General features: G+C 41.8%; 1 protein-coding gene and 1 non-coding gene across 3 annotated transcripts; one reads left to right on the forward strand and one right to left on the reverse strand.

The window, feature by feature from the left end:
• The first annotated feature begins 9,227 nt into the window (after positions 1–9,227).
• Positions 9,228–9,299, forward strand: trnaw-cca (transfer RNA tryptophan (anticodon CCA)). The gene has a single exon. It is a non-coding gene; the product is annotated as a tRNA-Trp (tRNA).
• A 4,999-nt stretch (positions 9,300–14,298) lies between these two features.
• fhdc3 (FH2 domain containing 3) lies at positions 14,299–26,977 on the reverse strand. 2 transcript variants are annotated; one of them, XM_015961636.3, is made up of 12 exons: positions 26,635–26,977; positions 25,515–25,988; positions 25,181–25,242; positions 19,404–19,506; positions 17,097–17,182; positions 16,829–16,929; positions 16,654–16,724; positions 16,448–16,555; positions 16,243–16,313; positions 15,878–15,995; positions 15,626–15,790; positions 14,299–15,536 (listed from the first exon to the last, which is right to left on the reverse strand). In XM_015961636.3, exons 2-12 carry the CDS (start codon positions 25,944–25,946, stop codon positions 14,544–14,546), a joined length of 2,310 nt encoding a protein of 769 aa, XP_015817122.3. In that variant the 5' UTR covers positions 25,947–25,988; positions 26,635–26,977; the 3' UTR covers positions 14,299–14,543. The 2 variants fall into 2 exon arrangements, with proteins under 2 accessions (XP_015817122.3, XP_054586822.2); XM_054730847.2 differs by having other exon boundaries at positions 16,829–16,953.
• Between the last annotated feature and the right edge of the window lie 23 nt (positions 26,978–27,000).

Consider the following 27,000-nt stretch of genomic DNA (forward strand, 5'->3'; position numbering starts at 1 on the left):
TAGCGTTCCTGTTTCAGGAAGTAGAAGTTTGTCGGAGAACTGGGGAGCAGAATACGGTAGGATTTGAAGTCTTACTCATTAATATTGATGAGATGCAGACATGTCACCTCTGATTAGCTAACAGCATCCCAGTTCTTCCACTGCCTTTGTTTGCTGTGCAGCACTGATGTTTTATCTCCACAAATAACACAAGCCTGAGTTCTGCCATGTTGTAGCTGATGCTAACGATTAGCTTAGCCGGTTAGCTTAGCTGAGGCGTGCTCTCTCACTGATCCTAAATCAACAGCAGCCTTCCGCGCTTATGAAACAAGATGGGTGGGTCCATGAATGCTAATTTACAGTGTGACATAGATCTGTGACCCAAGTCTTTCCAAGTCTATTTGCTTTTGCTGACTAACACAGGAAATAGGGCTAGAGGACTACTTTATTGTTCAGCCTGCATCATATTTAAAAAAATAAGTATTAAACGTTTCTTAATAATCCTGTTCATTAAAACTGCTCCAGTCTCCAGAATTTCATAGAAATCCACGTGGAACGGTTTTATAGAGCCTTTAGCTAAGCTGTTCTAAATAACACATACTATTCCTCCAAACTAAACCTGTTCAGGAAGTTATTACAACAGGTAAAATTATGATCATTTCCCAATTTTACACAGAAACACACTTCAGACTGTCCACAAATTAGCTTTAAAATAGCATTATATATTGCCATGCCCTGTGGGATGCATTTGAAAAATAAAACATTTTCTTGCACGTTTGAATCAAAACAAGTTGTGTTTTCATGACTGCTGTAGCCCTAAAGTCATGAAACAGCAACAATGTCAAGAAGAACATAAAGGACACAGCTGGGAACTGAAATACAATCTGTTATTTACATCACAGAACATTAATGGCAGATCAAGTGTGTGAAAACACACCTCTAACACAAAGAATAGCCTATGTATAACTTAATTTTAAATTAGAGAAAATTTTGACTTCATAGTTATTTATAATACAAGTATAAACATTTAGAAGCACAATAAATAGGATGCAACACAGAGAGTTATTTCAGTGATATAAGAGCATGTGCCACAGGGAGGAGGAGCTCATCCTGAAATAATGTGTTTCTTTAAATAACTGAGGGAATAAAATGCCCTGAGCTGAACTATATTAATACAAACACAAAGTTATATCACCATAAATCCACAACAGCTTTGTGTTAAATGGACAGAATTACATCAAGCCCTCAATTTTGAAGACAAAGTTGAAATATTTCATGTAATAAGTATGATTTCACAACTAAAAGGTCAAAAACATTGCTTATGTAAGATCCAAATGCACAGAAGAAGAAAAAAGTGAAAAACAAAGGAACACAGCCATGGGCTTTGAACTCACACGTCCTTCAGTGCAGAAACATCCACACACTAACTACAGCAAACAGATCATTCTGATATGAGTTCTGCTGAAATCACTGAATCAAACATAGATTCAGATAAAAACAACTATTCCTTCTAAATTATTTTTTAAAGGCACAAATCCTTAACTGACTTTATTACCATATTTCTGCCACGATAAGAAACTACTAAACGCGCCTTTGCTGTGTCTGTGTGCGATCCTCTGGGGGGGTTGTACCTTTTCTTTCCGGTGAACACACGGCAGGGCTGACTGACACGAGTGTGACTAAAATGTGTCTGATCTGAATCGAGCCATGTGTGAGAACGTGTCATATAGGAACTGCCTGTATCAACAAAATGACTCTCACATGACCAAAACCACAGGCGCACGCGTTTCTGCTCCTAGACGTCCGATTGTGGGTGAGAATGCACAACAAATAAAGGTTTTCATTATGAACTCAGAGTGTTTGAGTCACAGATTTTCATTTACAAGTATTGATACATGTCTCCTTATCAATTCTGATTTGTTCCTTTAAACATGTGTCTTGATTTGTCACACAACCTAATTGCGTACCCAACCCTTTGAAGGGGACACATAATGTATATTTTTCTTAAGTTATAATAGCTCTATGGTCAATAAAAAAACAAGATCATGAAGTGTTTTGCTCTAAAGCCCGCTCACATGAAGCTATTTCAGCAGTTTTATTCTTGACGTTTTCATTACCTTCCAGAATGAGCCGTTTCAGGGGATGTCACTTTAAAGTTAAACCGTCCGACTTTTTCAGTCGTTGTACGACATCATTGCAGGGTGCGGCTCGAGATTCTTGTTCTCACACTGTAAAACCTGATGCTCGGAAGCGACCTGTCTGCTCACGCTGTACGTGTGGCAGCAAAACATCGGACCTATAGGCAGGCTAAAAACACGTCAGAGAGAAGTCTGCTGTCCGTAAGGCTTGCCACAGTTTTAGGAGGACATGCAGGAGTTTATGTGGGTTTGAGGTAGAAGAAGAATGAATTGCAAGAAGGAAGTAAACCAAGATTTGGAGATCCATTTTTAGGTGGTTTTATGTTAGCTTTCCCATCTGTGACATCACAACCAGGGACTTTTTGAAACAGCTTGTTTTTGACACATAATTCCTAAAACTAACCGCTGACAGAAAACTGATGGGTTTTTTAAAATATTTGAAGTGTTCGTAGAGGCAGTAGAGACCCGCATTGCAACGCAAAACAATGAAAAAGGTGACTTTTGCATAATATGTCCCCTTTAAAGTCCACGTTCAGAAAATAAAACCCTTAATCTAAACGAGACACGAGGAAGGGACAATCTCCGGCTGTTATAAGTGACAAAAATTGCAGTTACCCTCTCATCTACAAGTAGATGGCTCCAGAAAGGAGCAAGTTCCCATTGACTCCAACGTTAAAAATGCCAACTTCACAGCAGAAATAAACATTTCTACAGCCTGGTTCTAAAGCAATTTTAGGTTTAATATAGTTTACCGTCATGACAACTCTGTTCATATTTTCTACAGTGACACAAGTTGTATCTTCTGGTCACTCAAACCTGGAAAAGGTCAGATTCAGTGTAAACAATACTTGAGTCCAATTTTCGAGTCATTTCGTGACTTTTTTATGACTCAAGCAGATCCATGAGAATTAATTATTTATGAGTAATATGGAATACAGTTTTATTCTTTCAACAAAGTACAAAAACAAGGTAGAAGTCCTATAGAGTTTTATCAAGATATGTTCCTCTATGAAATTGTTTTTTCACTTCAAAATATGCAACAAATAAGGAACTAAACTAAACAATGAGGAGGCTTTTTATTTGCATCACAGGAATTACGCGTAAACTCTCAGTGTATAGTTCGTCTTTTTACAGAGCCCTCCTGGAGCGGCCACTTTAAATCTAGCCAGCCTGACATGAGTACACGTCTCACTCATAAGTCTTCAAGTCATGACTCGCTGCCGGCAGTTTTAACTGAAAATGCTCTCAGAAGCTGAAGCATCCTCGGCACAAACACTGAGACATTTAAAACTGCTCGAGTGCAGAAAAAGCTTCACGGATCTAAATATACACACTCGTACTACAAACAGGAAACGGGACTAAAAGGGATCCAAATATTGTGCTAGTGCAAACAGCTGTTCACTATAATAATCCTGCTCCAGTGTTTTTTTTTCCCTATAAGAGTAATCTATGGCATCAAAAAAAGTGCTCAGATACCAACATTTACTGTATAAGTAAAGCAGTTTAATGGTATCAAAAGTAAACACTTATTCCACATCCCAGCTCATCAGCTCACAGAATGAACTGTTGTGGTCATCTGCTGATTATTTATTGCTCTATTCATGGCATCACTGTGAGATTCTGCTGGCATCAGGAGCATCTGCTGTGTCTCAGTGAAGCTTAGAAGCTGATTCATGCATTTAACTTGCATTTCACCCAGTTTTGGAGTTTGTGAAAATCAACAATGCTGTAAGTTTAATGGTGCATAATTGTTATCCAAATAAGTCTGCAATATTTTGGAACCTGATTTCGTTGTACGAGCAAAAACTGAAAGAAAAACAGCAATAAGGAAGCAGAAGACTGATGGAGACAACTGGAATAATAGCTGGAAACTAGAACCTGTCTGAATAAATTCTGAGGGGTACCGAAGAAGCTACAGGCTGATTTTTCTGCAATATGTTGGTTTAAGCTACGCTGAGACAAAAAGCTCATGTATGGATGTGAAAACTGTGTCACAGGTTTAAAGAAAACCAAGATCCCCGCACTCATGTTCAAGCTGCTGCCACCCCTTCTTTATAATAATAGAGGCATTTTACCCTCAAGCTCTTTTCCAACTGGGAACAATGTTGATGCAAAACGGGAGTGAAAGCCTTCCAAACAGCTGGTCCTGTGAGGTCACAAAATTATGGAAGAATTGCAACACCCCGCGTGATTTTGGAAGTTACAAGCAAGGAGAGAGACGGCCGCGTACATGGATGTAGTTTTGACTTTAAAAGTGTGTGTGTGTGTGTGTGTGTGGGGGGGGGGGGGGGGGGCACAACCGGCATGAGGATCGGAGGGGCAAGGGGGTCTTTAGAGGAAGTATACAAAAAATATGCAATGTCAGGAATGTAGAACTGTCAAGTATTCAGGTGGCAGGGACAGCCAATCACATGTTAGCAAGTTTCAGTCGAGCCAATTGATAAGCTTATGGACGGTTCTAATGGGAGACAAGCTTCAACACAAGCGATTGTTTGTTGCTTGGTCCTAGTGCCCAACCAGTGTCTATTTAATAAAAGGTATTATAGTTTTTGGATGGTAAAAAGTGCAGGGGACAAGAAATGACTTGTCCCTGTCCCCCCAAAAACTACGTCCATGGCTGCATGTATCCTAAAAGATATGTGGCTTATTTTCTGTTTTGTAGCTATGGGGGTTTTAACAGGTAGGTAGGTTTATCTGCTTGCGACTTTTATTTTTAAAGTTTTGGAAGCGAAGCATGTACATAACAGATAATTGCTGCGTAGTACGATTTGCAGCCATCTCACTGCGCTTTCAAGTCTGGTGGGAATTTATTTTTTCACCATGGTAACCACACACCTGTCTTTTACACGCTGCGGAAACACTTAAAGCAAGACTGAAGAGTTTTTTTTAACTCTAAGCTATTTCTTTCAAAGTGGGTTTCAGTGATCCTTGAGGGAGAAACACCAACTTCAGATTTGACACCACTATGTGGACCCCTTCTGACCAGAAACCGCTTAACAATTTAGTGAGATGGGTAGGTACCCTAGGTGGAGCTCTCTACTTGTTTTATGGCTGTTAACTGTTTGTTCTGCTGATAGCTAGTATAAAATATGAAGTGCCTTGGGGGGTTCCAGGACTCTAGAAGGCGCTATTTCAAATTCAGGCCATTTACCATTTACCATTTACCATAATCAAGCAGTTAGCATTTTCAGTTTGTCGACTGTCAATAAAATGCACAAGAAGAAGAAGAAAAAGTAGGTTTTTTTGGCATCATGGCAGAGCCTCCAGTTAAAAGAAAGAGAGTCTTTGGAGGCGAAGCAAAGCTAAAACCAAAGTGAGCATCAGTGCTGCCTACACTCGTGTCAGGGAGCTGAAGAAGATATTAAATCATGAACTGGTGACCTGGATTTGTTGCTACTGGACTTGTAAGGAATAATATTTTTTGTCAACTGTGTGGATCTTTTTACTTTGTGGCTTATTTAGTATCAGTTGGTTTGTGTTAGCATTAGCTTGTTGTTAGCGCTAGCTACAGCAGGCTGTGACAGGGTTGTTTACGACAACTGTAATTCCACTTTTAACCAGTAGGGCAGAGAAACAGGAAGCTCTTTAGTGTTGTCTTAAAGAGAGGCAGACAGAAAAGAAGATTAAAAGTAAAATTTGACAGGTTTAATATATATGTACATCCAATGTTGAAGGAAATTGTTTGACCTGAAATAAAAGGAAATTCTACGGAAGCTCAGGCGTGCAAGAAAATCATAAGTCAGGGTGATGAGAGACACAGTCTCTTAAATAGACAAAATGTCATTGGTGCATATTACAGTTCTTTATTTTTAGTTTGTTTGCACCATTACACTAACGTAAAAATTCATTTTTAAAATCTTCCAAAAAATTCCACCAAACTCATGAAAATACCAGTGCCTTCATGCAAAGTCCAACTTTTTGTGACCTGTGTAAACTCTGATATGCATGTCTTGTTTTCCTAAAATTCCACTTTTGTCAACAGGAAATGTTATTATAGTTCTTTGCCAGCTCCAGGGGTCTTAGACTCGAGGGTCGCAATCCGGCATATTTAGTTTTTACCCTACTTAAACACAAGTGGGGTTTTTTTTCAGCTGGTGATTAAAAAGGCTCAACAGGTGACACAACCATCAAACAGTGTGCTGGAGCAGGAAAACAACTAAAACATGCTGAACTATGGCCCTCGAGGACCAGAGTTGGAGACCCTGGTCTACGCTGAACAATGTACCACATCCAAATTTCACAGCGTTTCATTATCAATAAATCTGCACAACTTCATGTATAATTTACAAGTTGTTTTGCGTTTCCTCAAAGCTGAGAAACGTGAACACAAACAGAATTGTGACAGAATAACAATAAGGGGGCTTTGGCTTCCTGAGATTTACGTGCTGCACAAAATGACCCAAATGTGAAACATTTTCAAAGGCTAGACAGAGACAATGTGTTACACGAAGCCTTAGGGGGCCATGAAGAATTAAAATTATGAGTGTGTGTGGGGGAGAGGGGGTGTTCAGGCATCAGATCAAGATATCACCGCATCACCAAAGCAGCCCTGACAAATCTCTATTCATATAAATTCACAGTCAGGCATTAAAAAGTCTCACAAGGAAAAAGTACAATCCACCTGAAGTAGCTAAAAGGCCTAGAATGTTTCTCTTCCATTTGCAGGGTGTGCACGCCCACCAGAGAGAGGTAAGAATTAAAAAAGAGAAAGGATAGAGTGGAAGAAAGGCATGAGTTCAAGACAAGGCAGTTCCCCTTTTATTTCAAAATAATTAACACGTGACTTTTATTAAAGATTGAAGCTAAGAGATGACGTGATGGATGAGAACAAGTGTCAGAGAAAAAGATTCACTTACAGCGGGGTCCTTTAGAGGACGTTTCAGTGTGCTCTCCTCCATCGAGAGCAAGATTTGTCCACATTATCAAAGCAAAGGGTGACCAAAACAGGGTAAAAAAAAAGACAGGAGCAGTGTGTGTGTGAGGGTCGACGGGAAGGAAAGAACTGGGATCAGGATTTAATGCATGTGCATGTGTGCTTGCAAGAGGGAAAGCGACTGAGAAGAAGAAGAGAGGCAAGAGATGCAGAGAGTTGGTGAAAAATGAGTGGCTGCTCTGGAAATGGGAGGGTGGCAGGTTGTCCAATCAGCTCAGAGATAAATCGAGTGAAGAAGAGACGGCAACAAAGAGACAGATTTTCTTTACACTCCCTTACCTCTGCTTTCACTCTTTTGCTGTTTGGATATTTAAAAAGATATGCAAGCAGGACTATCAAACAAAAAGTAACAGATCCATTTGCACACACCCACACACACACACACACACACACACACACATGCATGGATGTACTAAGGTGCAGCAGAGCTGATGCAGGGAACACGGGGACGTAAATCACAAAATCCTGCTGGGAACTCAAATAACCGAGTGACAAATGTGGAGCTTGGATTTAAAAGGTGGAGCAGAGGCAGAAGGACTGCAGCTTAGAATAAAGTCATGCCAGGAATATAAATTGTTTCTTCTTTTGCTGTAATCTAAAGTGGAAGGAAATCATATTTTAAATAATCTTTCTATGTGGACGCCTGTGTGCGTGCGTGTGAGGGTGGGGGTGGGGAGCAGACAGTATTTTCATGAATCTGCTTTGGAGCACCATGTTGCCATGGAGACTGCATCCAGTGCAGCAGGAACCACAGACGGCTGCCCTCCCCTTCTCCATGGAACAGTTCAGTTGGCTTCCATTGCCCGACCTGTAACTTACAAACTCCAGTAGCGATGAATTTGTGGGAGGAACGAGTCCAGATGTGGGAAGCCCTCTGACTCAACAGAATTTATTATTAAACCAATATATCACAGAGAGCCTTCTGCCACAGACAAGCACACAGCAGAGAGATAAAGCTCTGTCAGTACAAATGGGTAAAGTAAAGCTTCTACTTCCACTTCCAGCTAGTAATCACAAGCAGATTTTAATTACAGCTCACTGAGCGTGCATGGCCTGCATCTGAATGCACACTGAGCTGAGCTCTGTTGTCGCTGGAGCAGCTGAGGCAAAATACACACACACACACACACACGCACACACACACACACACACACACACACACACACACACACACACACACACACACACACACACACACACACACACACACACACACACACACAGAGAGAGAGAAATCAATATTTCAGTTCTGTCCTATCACAAGTTCTTAGATTGATTATCCAGCTATCAGCTTATAGATGATGACACTGTCTTGCACAAAAGTGATCCATAAAAGTGAAAGTAATTCACAGAGAAACTCTACAGAACAGTTTTTTTTACTCAAAAATACTGCTAATAATTCCTTTTTCTCATTTTTCCAATCTTTGTTTTCCAGCACCGAAATAAGTGCACACAGATTTATCAGTGGTTCGAGCAGTGTTGTTCAACAAAGATTTAAAATCACTTTTTTCAGCAACTTCATAACTTACCCATCCATCTTTGCTATCCACAGGCCAGCTTCAAAGGAGATCGTTTCAGTGCTCCTCTTCTTTCACTACAAAAAAGGAAGAAAAAAATGAAGATCAAATTAAAATTAACATCAGCTGCAATAGTAGGGTCAACAGTTTAAGAAGATTTTGTTTATTTAAAGCACAATAATAATAATAATATAATAAATAACCATGATAATAAATAACAAAAAATTTAATAAAAAGCCAATTCACTGTTGAAAAAACGCTAATTATTTAGTGAAATTGTTTAATTTAATCTGCTCCGGAGGTGCTGCTTTCGCTAAGAAATGGCGTCATCTAGTGTTTGAGTAGCGTTCAACTTCCACCGTTTATTAATTACGTGGGATATGTGATTTTTAAGACAATTCGACACAAATGTGACCTAAGATGCTCTTTAAAAATATTAATTATTAAACATAAACTTTAAATATTAAAAAAACCACTCACAGCACACGGTTGTAAGACTATTACTGTAAGACGAAACACCTCTCAATACAAATATTTAATTACCGATATTGGTAGGGTGTTCCAAAACCACATTATACCTAAATAAAAAATGAAATAGTTCTACCTCGGGAATCTTAAATGTTTATACATGTTGATGTTTTTCGGCGAGTTTTGGCATGAGACCTCGTGGCGCAACGGTAGCGCGTCTGACTCCAGATCAGAAGGTTGCGTGTTCAAATCACGTCGGGGTCAACATGTATTTGTTTTAGTCGCAAGGTTCCAATCAAACAGTCAAAATACATATTAGAGGACAAGTGATTCTTTCACAAATGACAGACGGATCTCTTTTATTAGAATAACACACTCCCTTCTGCAAGGTAGAAAAAACTAATGCTAAAAAAGTGTTTGAAGAATTTATTTATTTATTTATTAAATGAATTATTTATTTATTTATTTATTTCTATTTGTTTAAAATAAATAATATATGTTTATTATTATTATTGTTACATTACTTTGCAGAGTATTCATATTTTAATACTACAATATTATTTGCATATTCAGTATACAACAGCTAAATAACGATTCCTCTTTGGCCTTCAGACAAGTCAGTTCTGCAGACATAGTCTTATAGTACACAGGCTAGGTATTGCTTATGTTTTTCTCTAAACTGTTTTCAATGGCAGCACAATTTTAACAATAAAATAGCAGTTTTCCAACAAGACCCTAAAACCAGTGATTCGGTTGTAATAGAACATTTCTCTTGGTTATGAAGCATCTTCTGATCATGTATAAGAACAATGTACCTGTTGCTCCAGCTGCCAGAAAGCATAAAGAACACTTCTCAGGCTTTGAGGCTCATTTTAAGTCCTGCTCTCTTCTTCTTCATGTCCCCGTCTGACATTTTCGCTCTCACTTGTCCTCCTATTGCCTCACATGCTTCTTTCTGCTTAAATGCCTTTGCACAATATGACTTTCAAGCCTTCCTCCCACTTCTCGCCCCACCTCCTTTCTCCCCTCGGTCTCATCTTTCACTAAACTCTGAATGCACAATTCATTAGCACGGCCCTTGGCCGAGTCAGTGGGTCACCTCCAGTCCTGAGGAGCTGACTCACATGTGACGGTCCTTCGCTGCACTCAATTTTTTTCCAATGACAACAGCCTGATTGTCTTCTGAAGGTCTCAGTTTACATCAAGCAGGTCAGCTAGTGCTGCGTCTGCAGAGTACAAGGCCATTCTTTGAGCCTTTTGTTACAAAAATGATAAACAAAAGCTTGAATGTTTACAGACGTGTTCACATCTCACTCTTCTTTTTCCAGGCCACTGCTAATGTCCCTGTAAGCACTTGCCAGTGGGTGGAATGAATGTGGTGGGACAACAGGATGAGAAAGAGGCTGTATCAGGAAGTGCATGAATCTGTAAACAGACTTGGTTTCCTATGTAACACAGCTGTACCCCTAACAAGCTCTCTATTTACTTGTGATGATGTCATAAGCTACACATGGCCATCACAGCCACTCTGTTTATTTTTTAAGGTCAGATGCAGATTTTGCAAAGCAACCGTTTGAGTCTTGTCTGCACCTCAAGATAAACTTAGATTATATGTCTCCATCAGCGGGAGTGTGAGGCATGCACACATGACCAGAGTTGCCATGTGCATAGATATGTATATAAACATATCTAAGGCTGCGTGCTGATAGGAAGGGCAAACAATAGCTTGGGGCCCCGAGAAGTTCGACAAACTGACCAAGTCAGAAGTGCAACAGTAGTGACTCAGCGAAAAGCTGTTGCTTGACAGCACGGTTGGCTGTCTCACACTCTGTCTCCCCCTCCCTGCTGATTGCCTATCCATTGACTGGTCTCCAAAGCCTGCTGTCTGAAGTTCAGCTGTGATGTAGGCAACATTTAAGTCCGAGAAACGGTGCACCAGTATTCCCCCCACCGCCGAGAACCACTTACAAGGCATTCATTCCTACTAGAGACAACTGCAAATGCATTGATTAAACAAGTGAACTACTCCTTTAACCATTCTGTATCGAAATATGTATTTCAGAGGCTTTAACGAACAAATATATCCCTCATTCTGTTTGACCTCTTCATGAGATTGGCCTCCTCCAAACCCACATTTCTGGGAATTTTCTTCCATGTATTAAACGTCTGCTGCACATATTTGTACTCTTTCAGTGAAGTGTATACATTTTAACTTGATCTTCTGGAGGACACCTTTGATCTGCATCTAGACATCCATGGCCCAAACCCAATACTCGCACTTCCATCATTGCATCCTTCAATTGAACACTCCAGTCCAGCGGTGCGAGTGCGTAGGGTGTCCTGATCCTCAAGTGCAGACGCTGACCACGCCCCTTTTGCACCCTTGATCCGAACGTTGCCTTAGCCCGCATCAATACGAGCTTGGGCGAAGGGTATTACCCACAATCCACTGCTGCATGGGAATTTTGAGAATGCGGAACACTGACTCAAGCGTCTTCTATGAAAATATTTGGTTTCAAACAAAAGTTCATTTTAAGACGATTAATATTTATTGATGCTCTGAATGTTTTAGACTAAGATTTAATGTGAAAAGCAATTAATGTAAATTTTGTCAATTGTTTGAAAGTTGTTCATTTACTTTTTTTAAGTAGGACAATGGTCATGGTCGATGATGCAACAGTCACTGTCCCAATTCTGCAATTATTTGCACACTTGTGTACCACACACACTGCAGGCATCAGCAGAACGGAAGAGGAGCATGGCGGCTCACTCGCGAACTTCAAAGCGGTCCTTTTCACACCGGGAGAGTCTTGGCCGTGGCACGGCTTCCTCGCTGTACCCGCGGGATTCTAAAATCCCTCGAGACTTCCAACACCTTCCTCATCGAGGAATCACACTGCTGCACTTCTCGAAAGAAACTGGTGATAAACAAAGCCGTTCGGTCACACGTGCTGACGTAAGTTATACACATCGCAACGTTGCATTTTATTTTGAAAATAATCGGGGATTTTACACTGACACCGTGCGTGGTTTCCCGTCTCACACTATGTGAACTGCGTAAATTGCTGTATCCCAGAAGTGGCTCACGGAAAAAGTAGAACTCAATTCTATTTTTAGTGGCGTGGCGCGGCATGCCGCTTCTGGGATGTGCCTGGAAATTGCCGCGTCGCGGCTGGTTTGAAACACTCAAGACTATAAACGGATTCTATTAGAAGCGGTGCCGCTTCGCTGATGTTCCGTTCCGCAGATGCTTGCAGTGGGAAACCGGCTTTACTCCTCACTTCCTCCATGTGCACTTCAAAAAAGACCAAAGGGTGCAGTGTGAGCTTTGGAATTGGGCCCATCACTGTTGACAATGTTAGAGTAAGTGGTGTGCTTACCAACCACATTCTTGTGCTCTCTGTAGGCTTTGATGGCCATTAAAAAAAAAAAACATGACTCCGGCACCCTCTACAAGCCTGCCACAGAGCTCTTGCATCAACGGATGATGGCGTGGCATGTTTCTGCTCCACTGCTGATGGAGAAACTAGGCTTTAGGCACAAGTGTGTGGTTTCCATGGTGACCTAAATAAGCCACCAGCAGTGGCTTTAACATTATACTTTTTTTTTTACAGTGTTGAGGATTTACCCTCATGAGGAAATTACTGTGCAGTGATTTTCTCCAAAAGACTGTTCTAAATTGCTCTGAAAAGTATATTAAACATCAGCGCCAGCTGACACTTCATTTCCCATAAAACTTCGCGCCCGGAAGCAGTGTGATGACGTCACCAAAACGGAGCCGAGAGCACGAGTTCTGCGCATGTGCGAGTTTTCCCGCCAACTCCAAAGTTATAAATTACAATGACACGACAGCGTTCTTTGTTCTTTTGTCCAGTTTAACTGGCGGTGAAGGACACGCTGGTTGCTACGACTCCGGTCAACGTGAGCACGCAGGAGGCCTGGCGGCTTAAGTGGATCAAACACAGAACCGCTGAAAAGCAGGGTTTGGAAACCCAGCAGATATGCTGTCTTTTGCTCAACTCCAGCTGATGTGCGAGGACACAGAACCTGGCTGGGAAACAACGGAGCTCCATCAGACCGACGGGAAGACACTCGTTTGCCCACCGGACAGCGTGCGAGGCCTGGCTGTCGGAGGGGACGAAGTCGAACAGCGGATAAAACAACGGAGGACCATCAGATCTGCAGCGTGAGGAACAAGGGGACGCCTTTGGTTTGCTAACGCATGAGTTTTATTTTATTTTATTCCTCTTCCTATCTCTCTTCTTCTCTCGTCTCTTCTAGACCAAGATAAGCAGTCAGCCGCGTGAGATTGCTTCAAATTATCAGACGAGTTTTCTCTTTTTCGTACCCAAATACGTCCGTCGGGTCATTTTGGTAAAGAATAAACTGCTTATTGATCATTGTTTGGTATCTTAAAATGGTTTCTGCTATGGCCAAGCTGTTAACCTAAAAGATATTAATTTGTGATTAATCTTTGGTGAAGCTTCATGATCCTTTTGAAATGTTTCGAGTGATTTAAAGTTAAGACTGTGAAACTAAGTGCAAGCTAATTCCTTTGTCTGCATCTGAGAGAGAAAAAGTCACAGCTTACAGCTCACATTCCTCCAGCATCACATCACACACACATACACATACTTGTTTTTAGGGTTTGCGGGGGACTCAAGCTAAAGACACACTTATTGGGTCAGATTGTTTTACATCATTATTACATTATTATTCCATTGTTTAATTAAATGTTATTCAATTCAGTTTTGTCTCAAGCGACTTTTTGTGTTGACTGAAAATCTCAGCTCCTAAACGGATTTATGAATTTCAGACAGATTGATAAGGTTTTTTGGATTCAATTAATTTTCCCCTATTAAAGGGGTGTTGCCCCGAAGATATCTAAGAATATCTTAATTGATTAATAAATTGGTAAATATTCCCATATTTACAGAATTTATTTAAGAATCTAAAGTAAGTAAAAGCTTACAAATTATTTGCTTACCTAATAACCCCAACAGTGTAGATAATACAGGTTGGTCTTAGATCGATGAAACATGTTGGTGCTCACACATTTAGTACAAAGGTCTAGCCGTGCTTTTAGAGAAAAATAATGAAGTGAAAAGCAGGCAATGAAATCCGAGCAGGTGCAAGGACACAATCACCTGAGAGAAGTCCAAGGCTGACGGGACAAAAAGGGAGATATTTGAGCCTGAAAAGCAATGACTTGCACCTTAATATCAATTGTGTACGAGCTATATTAGAGATGCAATATTTAATATTATTTAGAATATCAATCTTTATTGTGCACAAAATAACAAAAAAATAAAAAGACAGCTGTTGGGATTTTGCAGACTGACTGATCACCAAAAATCAGTAGTGTTCAAAGCAAGTCAATAATTGCCTTGTTCCCACTAAAAAACACAAAAAGTAAAAAGTAGAATAAAACTACAAACATTTAAAAGACTAAATTTAACACACACACACACACACACACACACGCATACGCACGCGCACACACACACATCAAGTGTTTGATCCTCTGAAGTTTTGTTCCTCCAAATCATCCAATTTATTTCTGCCTCCGATGCGCTTCAGGAAGGATGTAAATCCTCCCTCTCCACGGCTCCCCGTCCTGCTGTACGATCCATCTTCTCTCGTGGTAGTGTTCCCTGACCCAGGGGAGTAAGAACTTTGAGACGTGCTCCTCTGGAACAAGTACCCCAGCCGAAAGCCTGTGGCTGGAGATCGTGAAGTTTCATTCACAGAAGCAGACCTGAGGAGTCGAGCCTGTGACAGAGCTTTCCGACGGAAGTACTCAGGAAGAGACACGGTTCCTCCTGATTGAGAACTCGAACTGTTTCCACTGCAAGTATCAAGTGAAGAATCCTTCTCTTCATCGCTGTCCCAGATTCTGTCATCAAGATCATTTTCGCTGGATGACGATGACGAACGGCGGGTTTGTCTTTTTCTGGAGGTGAGAGGGCTGAGAATGGTCCAAGGGGAACCCAATTTCCCGTTATTGTTGAAGACGTAGTCTCTCGTTATAGAAGGAGGGGTGTTTGGGGTAGCAGGCCCGTCTTGTTTCGTCTCTGAACGACGAGGACTTCCTTTAACTGCGTCATCGTCACGGACACCTTTGCTGTTTTGGTACTTGAGCACCTTACGAGTAATCTCACGCATTTTCTCAGCTTCTTTCAAGTTTTCCTGGTCTTGTTCCAGCAGTTTTGGTTGCTTTTTCTCTGGGCTCTCCTGGCTCATACATGAAGTTTTCCCTTCCGCTTTTTGAGAGCTGCTGCTAGAAAGAGCTCCTTTACGAGGAAGAGCTAGGTTTCTCCTACTTCTGGATAAACCATCTGGGACTTTGACAAGCAGACTGTGCAGCGCTGACTCCAGACACGCAGGTTCTTCGTTAGACTCGAGTACTGAACAAGATGATGTAGAGTGGCGTTTGGAAGCTATACGGAAGCTCTCCGTTCGCTTGTGTCGTTCTTCAGCTGCTTCTCTCTCCCGATTCTCCTGCAGCCACAAAAAAATACAGTCTGCATCAACGCAGCAGTGCGGATAACATGAAAGGTGTTTTGAGGAAAACAGGTTTGTCCTCCTACCTTCACAGCCGTGTCAAACCTCTTACAAAAAGAGTGAAATATTGAGCAGCACTCCTCTAGTTTGAAGACTGCAGGGTCTTCACAGAAGAAGTCAGCAACAGCAAAGCTCAGAGTTTTCAGTTCCTGAAGAAACGTCTCCACCTCTGCAAGCTTGGCCTCAGCCCTCTGACACAGAAGCACCAGTCAGCTAAAACAAACTCAACATCTCAATGTCGAATTTCTTTCCGAACTTCGAGATGATCAAGTTTAAACCTGAAGAAATTGCTCCATTTGTTGCAAAAGGCCAGGCTGTCGGCTGCTGAACATCTGCACTTCTTTAATCTTCTGAACTTCCAGCGTAAAATCTGCAACTACATCATCCTTACAAATTCTGAGGAGTCACATAAATAAAAATTATTAATTAACTTTTTTTTGTTGGATAACAGGATTTAGTTTTTACCCAATGTCAACATTTTGAGGGGCCACCAGGGACATTATTCTAACACACCCCCACCCCCACACCCCCCCCCCACACACACACACACACACACACCCACACCCCCCCACACCCACACCCACACCCACACACACTTAAAAAAAGCTTTTACACACATAAAAATATCAAACAAAGTAGGAACCTTGATGCCATCCCAATGTGAAGTAACTTTTTAGGAAACATCAGCAGCTCTGTGTCGATGTCTTCTGCTTGCTGTGATAAAAAACAGAAATAAATTAAAAAAATAAGCTGAAGAATTAATTTGTTACCAAAAACAGGAAATTAAATATTTATATACATTTTTCTTCTAAATTTCCCTCATTTCACATCTAAAGGAGACACCTCACCTTGGCAACATAGTGCATGAGGTTCATGCCTGGCTTGTTGGCTTTGGTGTCTGCCAGTTTGAGCAGGGAGGTCATTCTGAATCCAATAGCATTGGCACTGTAACCACCCTGAGGCAGAAATCATTGGAAAGGTTCATTCATCTGTTTAATGGCTGGCTTAAAAAAAAAATAAATAAAAACTCAGTTCTGAAAAAAAAAATACCAACAGCGTTCATGTAATTTCCTGCTTTCAGCACCAGTCGAATCACTGAATGCAGGTCATCACAGTCTAAAAGTTCTAAAAGTAATGAAAGAGAAGAATGAAGACTTTATTATAATCAACAGGAGAAACGACTGAAACTGGGAACGTTAGCAGCTGGATCAGTGGAACTGAAAGGTTACCATTAGCCGCTTTAGTCAGGACACAAACTGCGTTCTTCACTTCCTCCATAGCAGGAAAGAATTCCTCCCTCAGAACCATGGCTTTCAGTCGTTCCCCGTATCTAAACGAAGGACTAATGTAGTTTCTGAAGAACCCATCAGATACATTGATATAATCTCTAGAACACTCCTTTAATCTGTTTTAATACTGAAGTTAAAGAAAAATAACCCATTTTCTACTTTGGAAACTAGAAAGTTTTGCGTTAATATTTGAAAACTGCCGACTCACCCTGGCACTTTGACAAGTTTCACCATAAACTGGTCAGCCTCGGGTAGAGTCGAGAGGTTTCCCCTGAACGACAGCAGCTTCTTCATCTACATGGTAACCAAAAATATGACTCAACTAAGAGAAAACGCAAGACTTTATTCCAAAATGGAAATACAATTAAGAATGAAAATGAAGGATATCAAACACAGTCGTTGCCAAGCATCACTTACCAGTCTGGTCATGCCGTAAACAGGGGAAGTACTTAACCAACACACAGATGTTACAACAGTTTATACCTGGAACAGTTTTATTCAGTCTACTGAAGCAGCACTACTCTTTATATCATCAATCAGCTCAAAAGATTACCAAACTGTCAAATGGTCACAAGCAGAATTTTCAAACATGTCAGAACAACAGAAAATCCAACAAGACCCTGAGACGACAACAGTATACCATTACTACCATAAACTGTAAATGTTGGATTATAAATGCAGGCTCTGACGGAGGCCATTAAAGGCGTAGATTACTCGTTTAATCAATACAGTTGGAGTGGTCTCTAGAAAGAATGAATGCCTTGCAGGCAGAACCCAGGGCACAAAAAAGCCTGCAAACCGCTGGCTTGGCAGACTAATGGGCTCGACACACAGGAGGCGGCATCGCCTCTCCTCCATTCATTTTCAATGAGACATGCACGACAAAGCGATAATCATGGGTCTCCCTCCTACTAAGCGAAACGCGAAAAACGTGCGTGTGAAATTTTGCGCTCATGCACGTGTCGTGCACAGGCAACCCAGCGACGCGATCAATGAGCGGACAGAATGCTCCGTACATCTCCGAGCAAACATGGAGGAGATGATTATTATTATGTCTTATATAGTAAAATCAGAAGTAGGATTTCACATAAATCTAGCAGCACCTTGTGAAACATCCTACCTACCACTTTTTTAACTCTGAACCGCTTAAATAACCTTAATTTCTTCCAACCTGACACAGCCAAACAAAATAACGGAAGTTTCAATTTCGCCATGGAACAGAACGCGTAGACGGCTTTGCCGCTGCTGCGGATCGCCTCCCATGTGTCAGGTAATAAAAGCGACAGCGACGAATTTCACTGATCGTGGTCGTTTGTCGCCTCCCATGTGTTGAGCCACACATGGGAGGTGGCATTGCCTCTCCTCCATTCATTTTCAATGAGACATGCGCAACAAAGCGATAATTGCGGGTCTCCCTCCTACTAAGCGAAACGCGAAAAACGTGCGTGTGAAATTTTGCGCTCGTGCACGTGTCGTGCACAGGCAACCCAGCGATGCGATCCCAGAAAGATGAAATATTTTCTACTTTTCATCGCTGTCGCTCGGACGAGGACCAATCAATGGAGGTTTCATTCACTGACCAATGAGCGGGCAGGATGCTCCGTACATCTCCGAGCGAACATGAAGGAGAAGTTGATTATTATTACGTTTTATATAGAAAAATCGGAAGTAAGATTTCACATAAATCTAGCAGCACCTTGTGAAACATCATATCTACCACTTTATTAACTCTGAACCACTTAAATAACCTTAATTCCCTCCAACCTGACACAGCCAATCAAAACAACGGAAGTTTCGAATTCGCCATGGAACAGAACGGATTCGCCATGGAACAGAACGCGTAGACGGCTTTGCCGCTGCCGCGGGTCGGCTCCAGTGTGTCAGGTAATGAAAGCGACAGCGACGAATTTTGCTGATCGCGGTCGTTTATCGCCTCCCGTGTGTCGAGCCCTTAAATCTGCAACATCACAGCTGAGCTTCAAGATGACAGAAGAGTCTCATTTCCTGATATTTGGACATCTCACACCGGATTGGATAACAGCAACGTGACTACCACCGACTTGCAACGCTGAGGTTTCATCCCCACAAATAACACCTAGAGGAGCTTCTGCTGTGAAGTGAAGCTGCTAACGTTTAGCTGCCGATTCCTGAACAACTGCCCTCCCCGTCGTGAGTCAAGATCGGCAAGTCCATGAATGCTAATTCAGTGATGTAGATCTGTGAGGATTTTCAAATCCTAGTGTTTCATCATCTACATCAGAAGCTAATGCAGGAGACCATTTTCATGTTCAGCCTGCATGAAAAACTCAGCAACTGATAATAATCAGTCAACCACACCTTTAAAACTTTTTTGCAAAAATAATGTCAGACAGAAATCTGATGCAACATTCTAAATTTGATGTTTGCAATTGAGATGCTATCTTCCTTCAGAGCATCATTGACTGTTTTTTCTCCTAAATAACCTGAATTGATTATTGGGCTAAAGGAAGGAAACAAAGTAAATAACCGGTGTTACCTCATTTTCCTCTGGCAGCAGTTTACACAGCTCTTTAAGTTTGCCGGTTCCAAACCGGAGCCAGTTTCCTTGACGGACGTCCTCTATTATTTCTGCCACAGGCCTGCAGAGGTAGAAAAATGACCAAAAAGCACCAAAATCCAAATCCTGTTAAATAAAATCAACTGTTTTCTTTGAATAAGTTCAGTACTGGCCATGGATGTAATTTTCACTTTAGAGGGGGGGGGGGGGGGATCTTTACAGTATGTTCTAATTGGAAACAGGCTTCAACACAAACAGTTGTTTTCCACTTGGTCCTCGAGCTCAGCAGTGTCAATTTAATATAGCGTAATATTGTTTTTAGATGGTAAAAAGTGCAGGGGTCAAAAGTTGACTTTGGAAAAATGTGTGTGTGTGTGTGTGTGTGTGGGGGGGGGGGGGGGGGACATGCCCATGGTACTGGCTGGAAAACACTACAGTGGGATTATTTCAAAAGCTGCCACTGTTAAAATGTTGAATCTACTAACCCAAGGGACAAATGCAGACCAAAGAATCAGAACATTTGAACAAGTTTTGTTTGGTTTGAGTTATGGATGTAAACCAAATCTGCTGGCGATTTCGTCAACATGCACAATGTCCAGCATATGAATGTGCTATTTTTAAAAGCCCGGTTGCAGCTAACCCAGTTTCTATTTGCCCAAGACAATATGCCGTCATCACTACAGTACTTCAAATGCTGACAGTCTATTTGATATTCAAAGTGGCAGCTAAGTGAATCATGATAAAATGTAACAGAAACTGACTCAGACGCTCTAAAAGCTCGTTTGAAAAGTGTGGCGAGTTATTCTTAGAGCTGAATGTAAAAATAGATCATGCTGCTTAGTGTTTTCATTCCAAATCAACTGGAATTACAAACTATGCTTTTAAAATGAGGTGCGTGCAGAGTGGTGAAGGTGGTTTTCTCCACAAAGTTCAAGCAGAGTTTGAATGTTCTCCCTAAAGCCTGGTGAGTCATCCTGGCCACGGCCCACTGATGCCTCTCAGTCATGGGGCGGGACATACGGTTGCCGTGCAAACCGACTCCACATGCTATTGGATAACAAACTATGTGACGTACTCACCGCTTTGGATGTCAGTCAATGAGGAAGCCAGTCTTACTCCGTCAAACAAAATGCAAATAAATCCTTTTTCTAAATAAACTCAAAGGTGCATTATGTTGAAATTAAGTAAATATGACATCAAGTGGTAAAGTTTGGTTACTGCAATCACTTTAAACAACTCTGGAGCTTTTTGCTGGCTGTTGTCAAATTACAATCATCTACGCTGCAGCATTAGCTCACAGGAGACACGGCAACCCCACACTCACTGGTGGTAAACGGCCGTTACGTCCCTCCTTCCTTTGTTTCTAAAGGAGAAAAACAGACAATCCCCACAGCCAGCTGGATATGAAACATGTTTCAGTATAACCTTCCTTCCAAAATGACTGAAACATTACTCTTTTGGGATTTACTCAGTAAAATTCTCACTGTGTTCTTACATACTACACCTTTAAGTACCTCTATATGCTCTTGATTCAAAGTCTAAATAGTCCAAAGTTTATGTCAAAGCTGATTCAAATGAGCCGTCACCATCTTTGTTTTGTTGCTCAGTCTCATTAATATCCTGCTCAACAGAGTGCTGTGACTGGCCCACCAAACCAATAAGAGTGCTGTGATTGGACCTCTATGGAGCCATCGCCATCTTAGGCCCTGTCCACACGTAGCCGGGGATCTGCCAAAACGTAGATATTTTTCTACGTTTTGGCCTGTCATCCACAAAAAAATTGAGTTTTTTCACAAGAAAACGGATCTTTTTAAAAACTCTGGCCAAAGTGAAGATCTGCGTTTTCTCCGTTTTGGGTGTCTGCGTGTGGACAGACAAAACCGGAGTTTTAAGGTCAGCAACGTCACTTTCCGCGACAAAAAAATGCTGACATCATGTGTGCGACCTGTGTTTACACTAGCCGACAGCATGGATGCCCTCAGAGCTGCGCTCGCTTTATCAATTGTCCAAGCGCTTTTTGCTTGTTTGTTTTTGCAAGCGGAATTACTGCTCCTTGCGGAAGACCACAGACGAAGGACGAGGTTAAGAACGGGAGAAGTACTGCCGCCTACAGGTCTGGCATGTCCTTAACAACGTACCGTAAATCCTCTAATACAGGCCCGGGCCTGTATTTGACTCAAGCTCATCAAGCTCCAGGCCTTTATTGGAATGAGGGCCAGTATTAGAGGCAGGCCTATATTTCTATTTGAGCAAAATGAACTAATGGTTCGCTGGAGTTTTTGACAATTAAAATTGCGCCCACATTTTCAAAGTTAAACACATTTCTTTTAACAACGGTAGTTCCTGCTTCAGCCCTCTCCCCCCTCCCCCTGCACAGCGGCCGCAAACTCACTGATGCGCCTGCAGCCTCTCGGAGTTCCTGCTGCTCTAAACATTAAAATAATTATTTCATTTTCTGTTCCTCACTTCTGATGACCTTCAATGGTGTCTGTTTGTTGCAACAGCAGGTACAAAAACTAACTTGTTTTTATTTGACTATTTTTCTGTCCTGCCTGTTTATTATCTTCCTGCATCTCCTCTCAATCCTAAAGAAAGACTGCTACCTGGGTTCATATATATTCACCTCATGAGTTACCTTTGAACTGCAGTTCTAAAAGATCTACCGACCACAAAAACAGCGGAGCGCTTGCTGTTTGGTGGCCGTATCAGTGATCAGTGCGTCGGAGGACAAGGTGATGCGCGCAGCGCCCTGCTCCACAGCATGCAGCGAAACGCATCAGGCGCAAATAAAAGACAGAAAACATTAAAGGAAATGAACTGACATGAACGATCGCGTGTTAAATTAGTTTTTGAGGTGGCGTCACCTGATTGTTACTGTGGCCGTGCTCAGGAGGCAGATCTACCGACCGCGAAAACAGCGGAGCGCTCCCTTCTTGGTGGCCGCATCAGTGATCTGTGCGTCGGAGGACAAGGTGAAGCGCCCCGCTCCACAGCAGCGAAACACATCAGGCGCAAATAAAAGACAGAAAACATTAAAGGAAATGAACCGACATGAACGATCGCGTGTCAGTACCTACGGTCTGGCACAGCGCGTTGCCCCCCCCCCCCCCCAGCGCAGGAGCTTGTCACCTGCTGACAGCAGGCTGCTGTCTTTTCCGAGGACTGCATCTTGCCGGTCATTATCACGTGACAGCGACTAGTCGACAACAGGCATAAAAAGTCACTATAGTGAAGTTGACTAGTTCATACACCCCCTGCTACTGCTCCCCAGAGTGTTCTGCAGCATAATCAGCACGTTCTCTTTGAACTTGATAGTGTAATGACCTGGCTGGGGTTGTAAGCCAGGTGCATTCTGGGTATTGTGTTATATGTGTTTCCTATCGTTCTGCTAGTTCCTATGTGTTGATTTGCGTGTTGTGTGAGTGTTATGTAAGCCACAGGGAAGGTGATGTGTGTTCTGTGGAGCGGGTTGAATTAGCATGGTTAACTGACACCGTGCCTCTGTGTGGTAGGAGCGTGATACAGGATCGGTGTCTGTAGCATTACAAAGCGTTGAAGAAAAAGCCCAATAAAGGTCTGCGTGAACCTCTACTGCCTCCTGCTGGTTGATTTGGGGACTATAACCCTGCTGCTGAGACGCTCATACTTGCTTGTTACCACATCCCACCCGGCCACAATAAGAGACCGGCCATTATTCACCTCCGCTGACTCCGACACTGGCCAAAATGAGGCCCGGCCTTTAAGGTATTAGAGGATTTACGGTATTTATCTGGGTACGTGTGGACAGTTTTTTTTAAAACGAGGTGGTGTGGATGCAAGTTTTTGGAGGGGCGGATATTCGTTTTTTAAAAACCCCGGCTACGTGTGGACTAGGCCTTAGTTTCACTTAATCGCACTAACTTCCCGCCCGCCTGACAAGAGTGCTATGATTGGCCCACTAAACCAATAGAACGCTGTGACTGGACCGCTACAGATGTCAGTCAACAGAGCAGCCCATCATACAACGTGGAGGAAGATGAACACATCATTTTTGTATACAAATGTGCTGTGATTGGCCAGCCACAATACTGGCCAGGGCTGCAGAAGTTCCAATGGAGTTTTGCAAGATCAACATGCAAAGCAAAGTCATTTAGCTTCCAGGCTACTGATTTATCTCTCAATCCAAAAACAAGCATGTTAACTGAAAGCTGCCATAGCAAATTTGGGAAAAAAATAAAAAATCTGCTTAAAACATTTTTGTTTCATGCCTCTTAACAACATTCTAACACAATTTAGCTACAAACATCTTGTGGAGATTAAGAAAAAAATATTTAAATGGCTCTCTCGCATTAATCTAAAAAACCCCACCAATAACACGGCTCGGACCAATAGCAACTGTTGGACCATCCGGTTGTCTGTCTCTCTGAACCGCCGCACTCACCTGGGTCCTAGATTCATTACACACATGCATATTCAGCAGCAGAACACCCCTGGTGAGGGGTTTGTGGCTCAATAATAAGAGAAGGAGAAAAAGCCGGCTGCTACCACTTCAACTTTAGGACAAACTACCAGTGTCCCCAAAAGAAAAACACTATTTAAAGTCACAGACAACAAAAGATGGTGGACCTAGAAAGCAGCGACTGGTGTTTAGTGCCTTCTTGTTTCCTCCTGAAATACAGATGTCCGTTTCTGGCAGAAGCGTTTCAGGGAAGATACCCATGGGGAGGGGTGAGTGCGTTTGCGTTCAAAACCAAGTTTGTTCTGTAGATTCGCTCTAGTCTTCAGTCATGCCCACACGTTGACGGGTTTTCATAAAACAGAACACCTAGGAAACAAACGTGGGTCCACATCACCTCATTTTCAACGAAAAAACTAATTCATCCAGTACATTGTGAAGCACAGTCGTAGGAATGCCAAGCCTGTAGGTGGCAGTAGTTCCCCAAATCAGCATCTTTGCCAAAACACATCCTTGTATGTGGTCTAACTGGGTGGTGGGCTGTAACCATCTTTAACTTAACCTTCACCTGTGGTCTTCTGCAAAGCAGTAATTTAACTAGTAAAAATTCAGGTCGCCCGTGTGATGTCAGAACATTTTTGTTGCAGGCAGTGACGTTGCAAAAATCTAAAACCCTGGTTATTTACGTCCACAAGCAAATGCTGACAATGGAGAATTCACAAATCTACACCTGGATTGAGGTTTTCTGGTTTTTGGTATCGTACATCTCCACATTCGTGTGGATGACAGGAGAAAGCGTGGGATGCCCGGCTATGTGGGTACAGGGTATTATTGTGTCTATGGCTATGTGATCAGCTGGTAACCAGTCTAGACCAGATTTTATCCCCACCAGTGGAAATAAGGACCAACTCCCTACGACCCTGCACAGGATCAAGTAGGTGTAGAAGATTAAAGCTAGAAGAACTATTGTGGGAAAACTTGCAAGACTTTCAGTGATCCAAATGTTTTAAATGACCCAGTGTTGCTTTTTTTAAAGACATTTAAGCACTTTTCTTTAGAGGTTGCTGCTAAAGGCTATAAAATAATGTTATAAAGAGGATTTTCATTCATTTGCATGTGTTTGACGGCGATTAAGAGCCTCCTGGTTGGACAATGATTGACACAGTGGAGGCAAATCATGCATCAACACAGTGCAACATAAAATCTCTGGCCTCTCTGCTGCAGAAGCGTTCATTTAGTTCTTGTAAATTCTTGTTCTGACATTTTAACACCATGATTCCCATCATATTTACTTTCACGACTGCCACGACTACATCGTTACCTCTTGAAATGTCTCAAGAAGATCCCAACGTTCATACTCCTCTTAGAGTCCAGGATTGTAACCTAAAGACAAAACTCATCAACATAAAACACAGGTTTATCCACCTCTACGCCTTAAACAGACAATGTGCAGCACATTCGTCGTATTTTTGAGGAAGCTAAACAAAGAAAAACTACTGATCAGTTTTAGTTTAGCAGTTCCTCATTGATAACAGGTCATATGTGGAACTTCTAAAAGAAAAAATGATAATCAGTTCCCATTTGTGCATTCAGTACTTCCCTTATGGGGCCCATTACTGTAATTATGCTTTGCTTACGTCCAACATCATTTGTACCTGAGGATCTTGCGCACAGAGGTCTGTGCCATCCTTCTTTCTCAGACCCAAGCCTCTTGAGCTGCGGACAGAAGCACGTTTATCAGCGTGACTGAACAACTCTTCCATGGCTTGAATATCCAGCACCAGGTCTCTCTGAGATCGCTGGGACGTCCACACGTTCAGCTTGCCAACTACATGGTGGCTTGGAATTGTGTCCCAATTCAGCTTTTTCATAGAGGGTCTTCGTTCACCACAAGAGCTAAATGGAGTAAGTGGAAGATTGGGAGAAGGAGGAAGAGGAGGTGGTGGGAGTGGAGGAGGAGGAGGCAGTGGTGGTATGGCTGTAATATGTATGGTGGGAACTCCAGGAGATGTTTGGAGAGCGGAATCTCCTCGAGTGTCCAGAGGCAACCGAGGAGAAGCGGATTTAAAAAGCAGCATTCCCTCCATGTTCACGCCTCACAGTGGATGGTGGGAAGTCTCCACTCTGATCTAAAGAGGCAAAGGAATCAACAGTGAAAAGTTGCTTCAATTTAAACACAAAGAGGATTTGAGCACATCAGAGTGGAATCTGTCAAAAATGTCAGGTTAATAAAATAATGATCAATGGTCCCAAGTTTCAAATATACATTTAATAGCTAAATTGATCAAAGTAATAAAACAAACTGAGAATTTATCCTGAAATATTGAATTTCTTTAGACAATTTTGTTCTAAAATTAAATAAAAAAGATTATTGTTGCCTCGTTTTCTTTTTGATTATCTGATTCCAAATAACTGGAAAAAAAGTTTTCAATTTTATTGCTTGTATTTAGCATGGATAGCTATCCACACACACACACACACACACACACACACACACACACACACACACACACACACACACACACACAGAGAGAACTGTAGTTTGGAGCCACTGATGTTTTTTTTTTTTTTTTGCAAAAACAGAACTTTATTGCTTGAGTATGATAAAACTCGTTGTTAGCTTAATAAATAATTTCCCAAGATATTTCAACACAAATTTCACCTCAACAGCTTAAAACATCCAATAATGTTTTCATAGCTACAGAACTCACAGAAACATCCAGGTGGAGTTTACCAGAGCAATACTTTCAATTAAAACTTTAGAATTTGACTCACGGTGATTTTTTACAGCTTAGATGTTTTAAAAAGTCCCTCTCCGGTCTGGCGTTGCGGTCTTCCACACGACCGTTGTCGGTCTGTAACAAACACGCAGCTGCAGGTGCAGGGAATTCTTATAACAGGGACCGTCTCAACCAATCAGGTTTAACTCCCAAGTAAGGAAACGCCCTCTCTCTCTCTTTTTATTTATTTATTTTTTACCTTTTTTTTTAACAACGAGTATACAACATAGAAACGAATGAAGTCTACAAAACAACAGACTATGAATACACAAAGCCAAGGGTAAAAGAAAAAAGTAACAATTATAAGAATACACGCAAAAATTCACACACACACACACACACACACACACACACACACACA

Source organism: Nothobranchius furzeri, chromosome 10 (assembly GCF_043380555.1).
Source record: "Nothobranchius furzeri strain GRZ-AD chromosome 10, NfurGRZ-RIMD1, whole genome shotgun sequence".
Classification (NCBI taxonomy): Eukaryota; Metazoa; Chordata; class Actinopteri; order Cyprinodontiformes; family Nothobranchiidae; genus Nothobranchius; species Nothobranchius furzeri.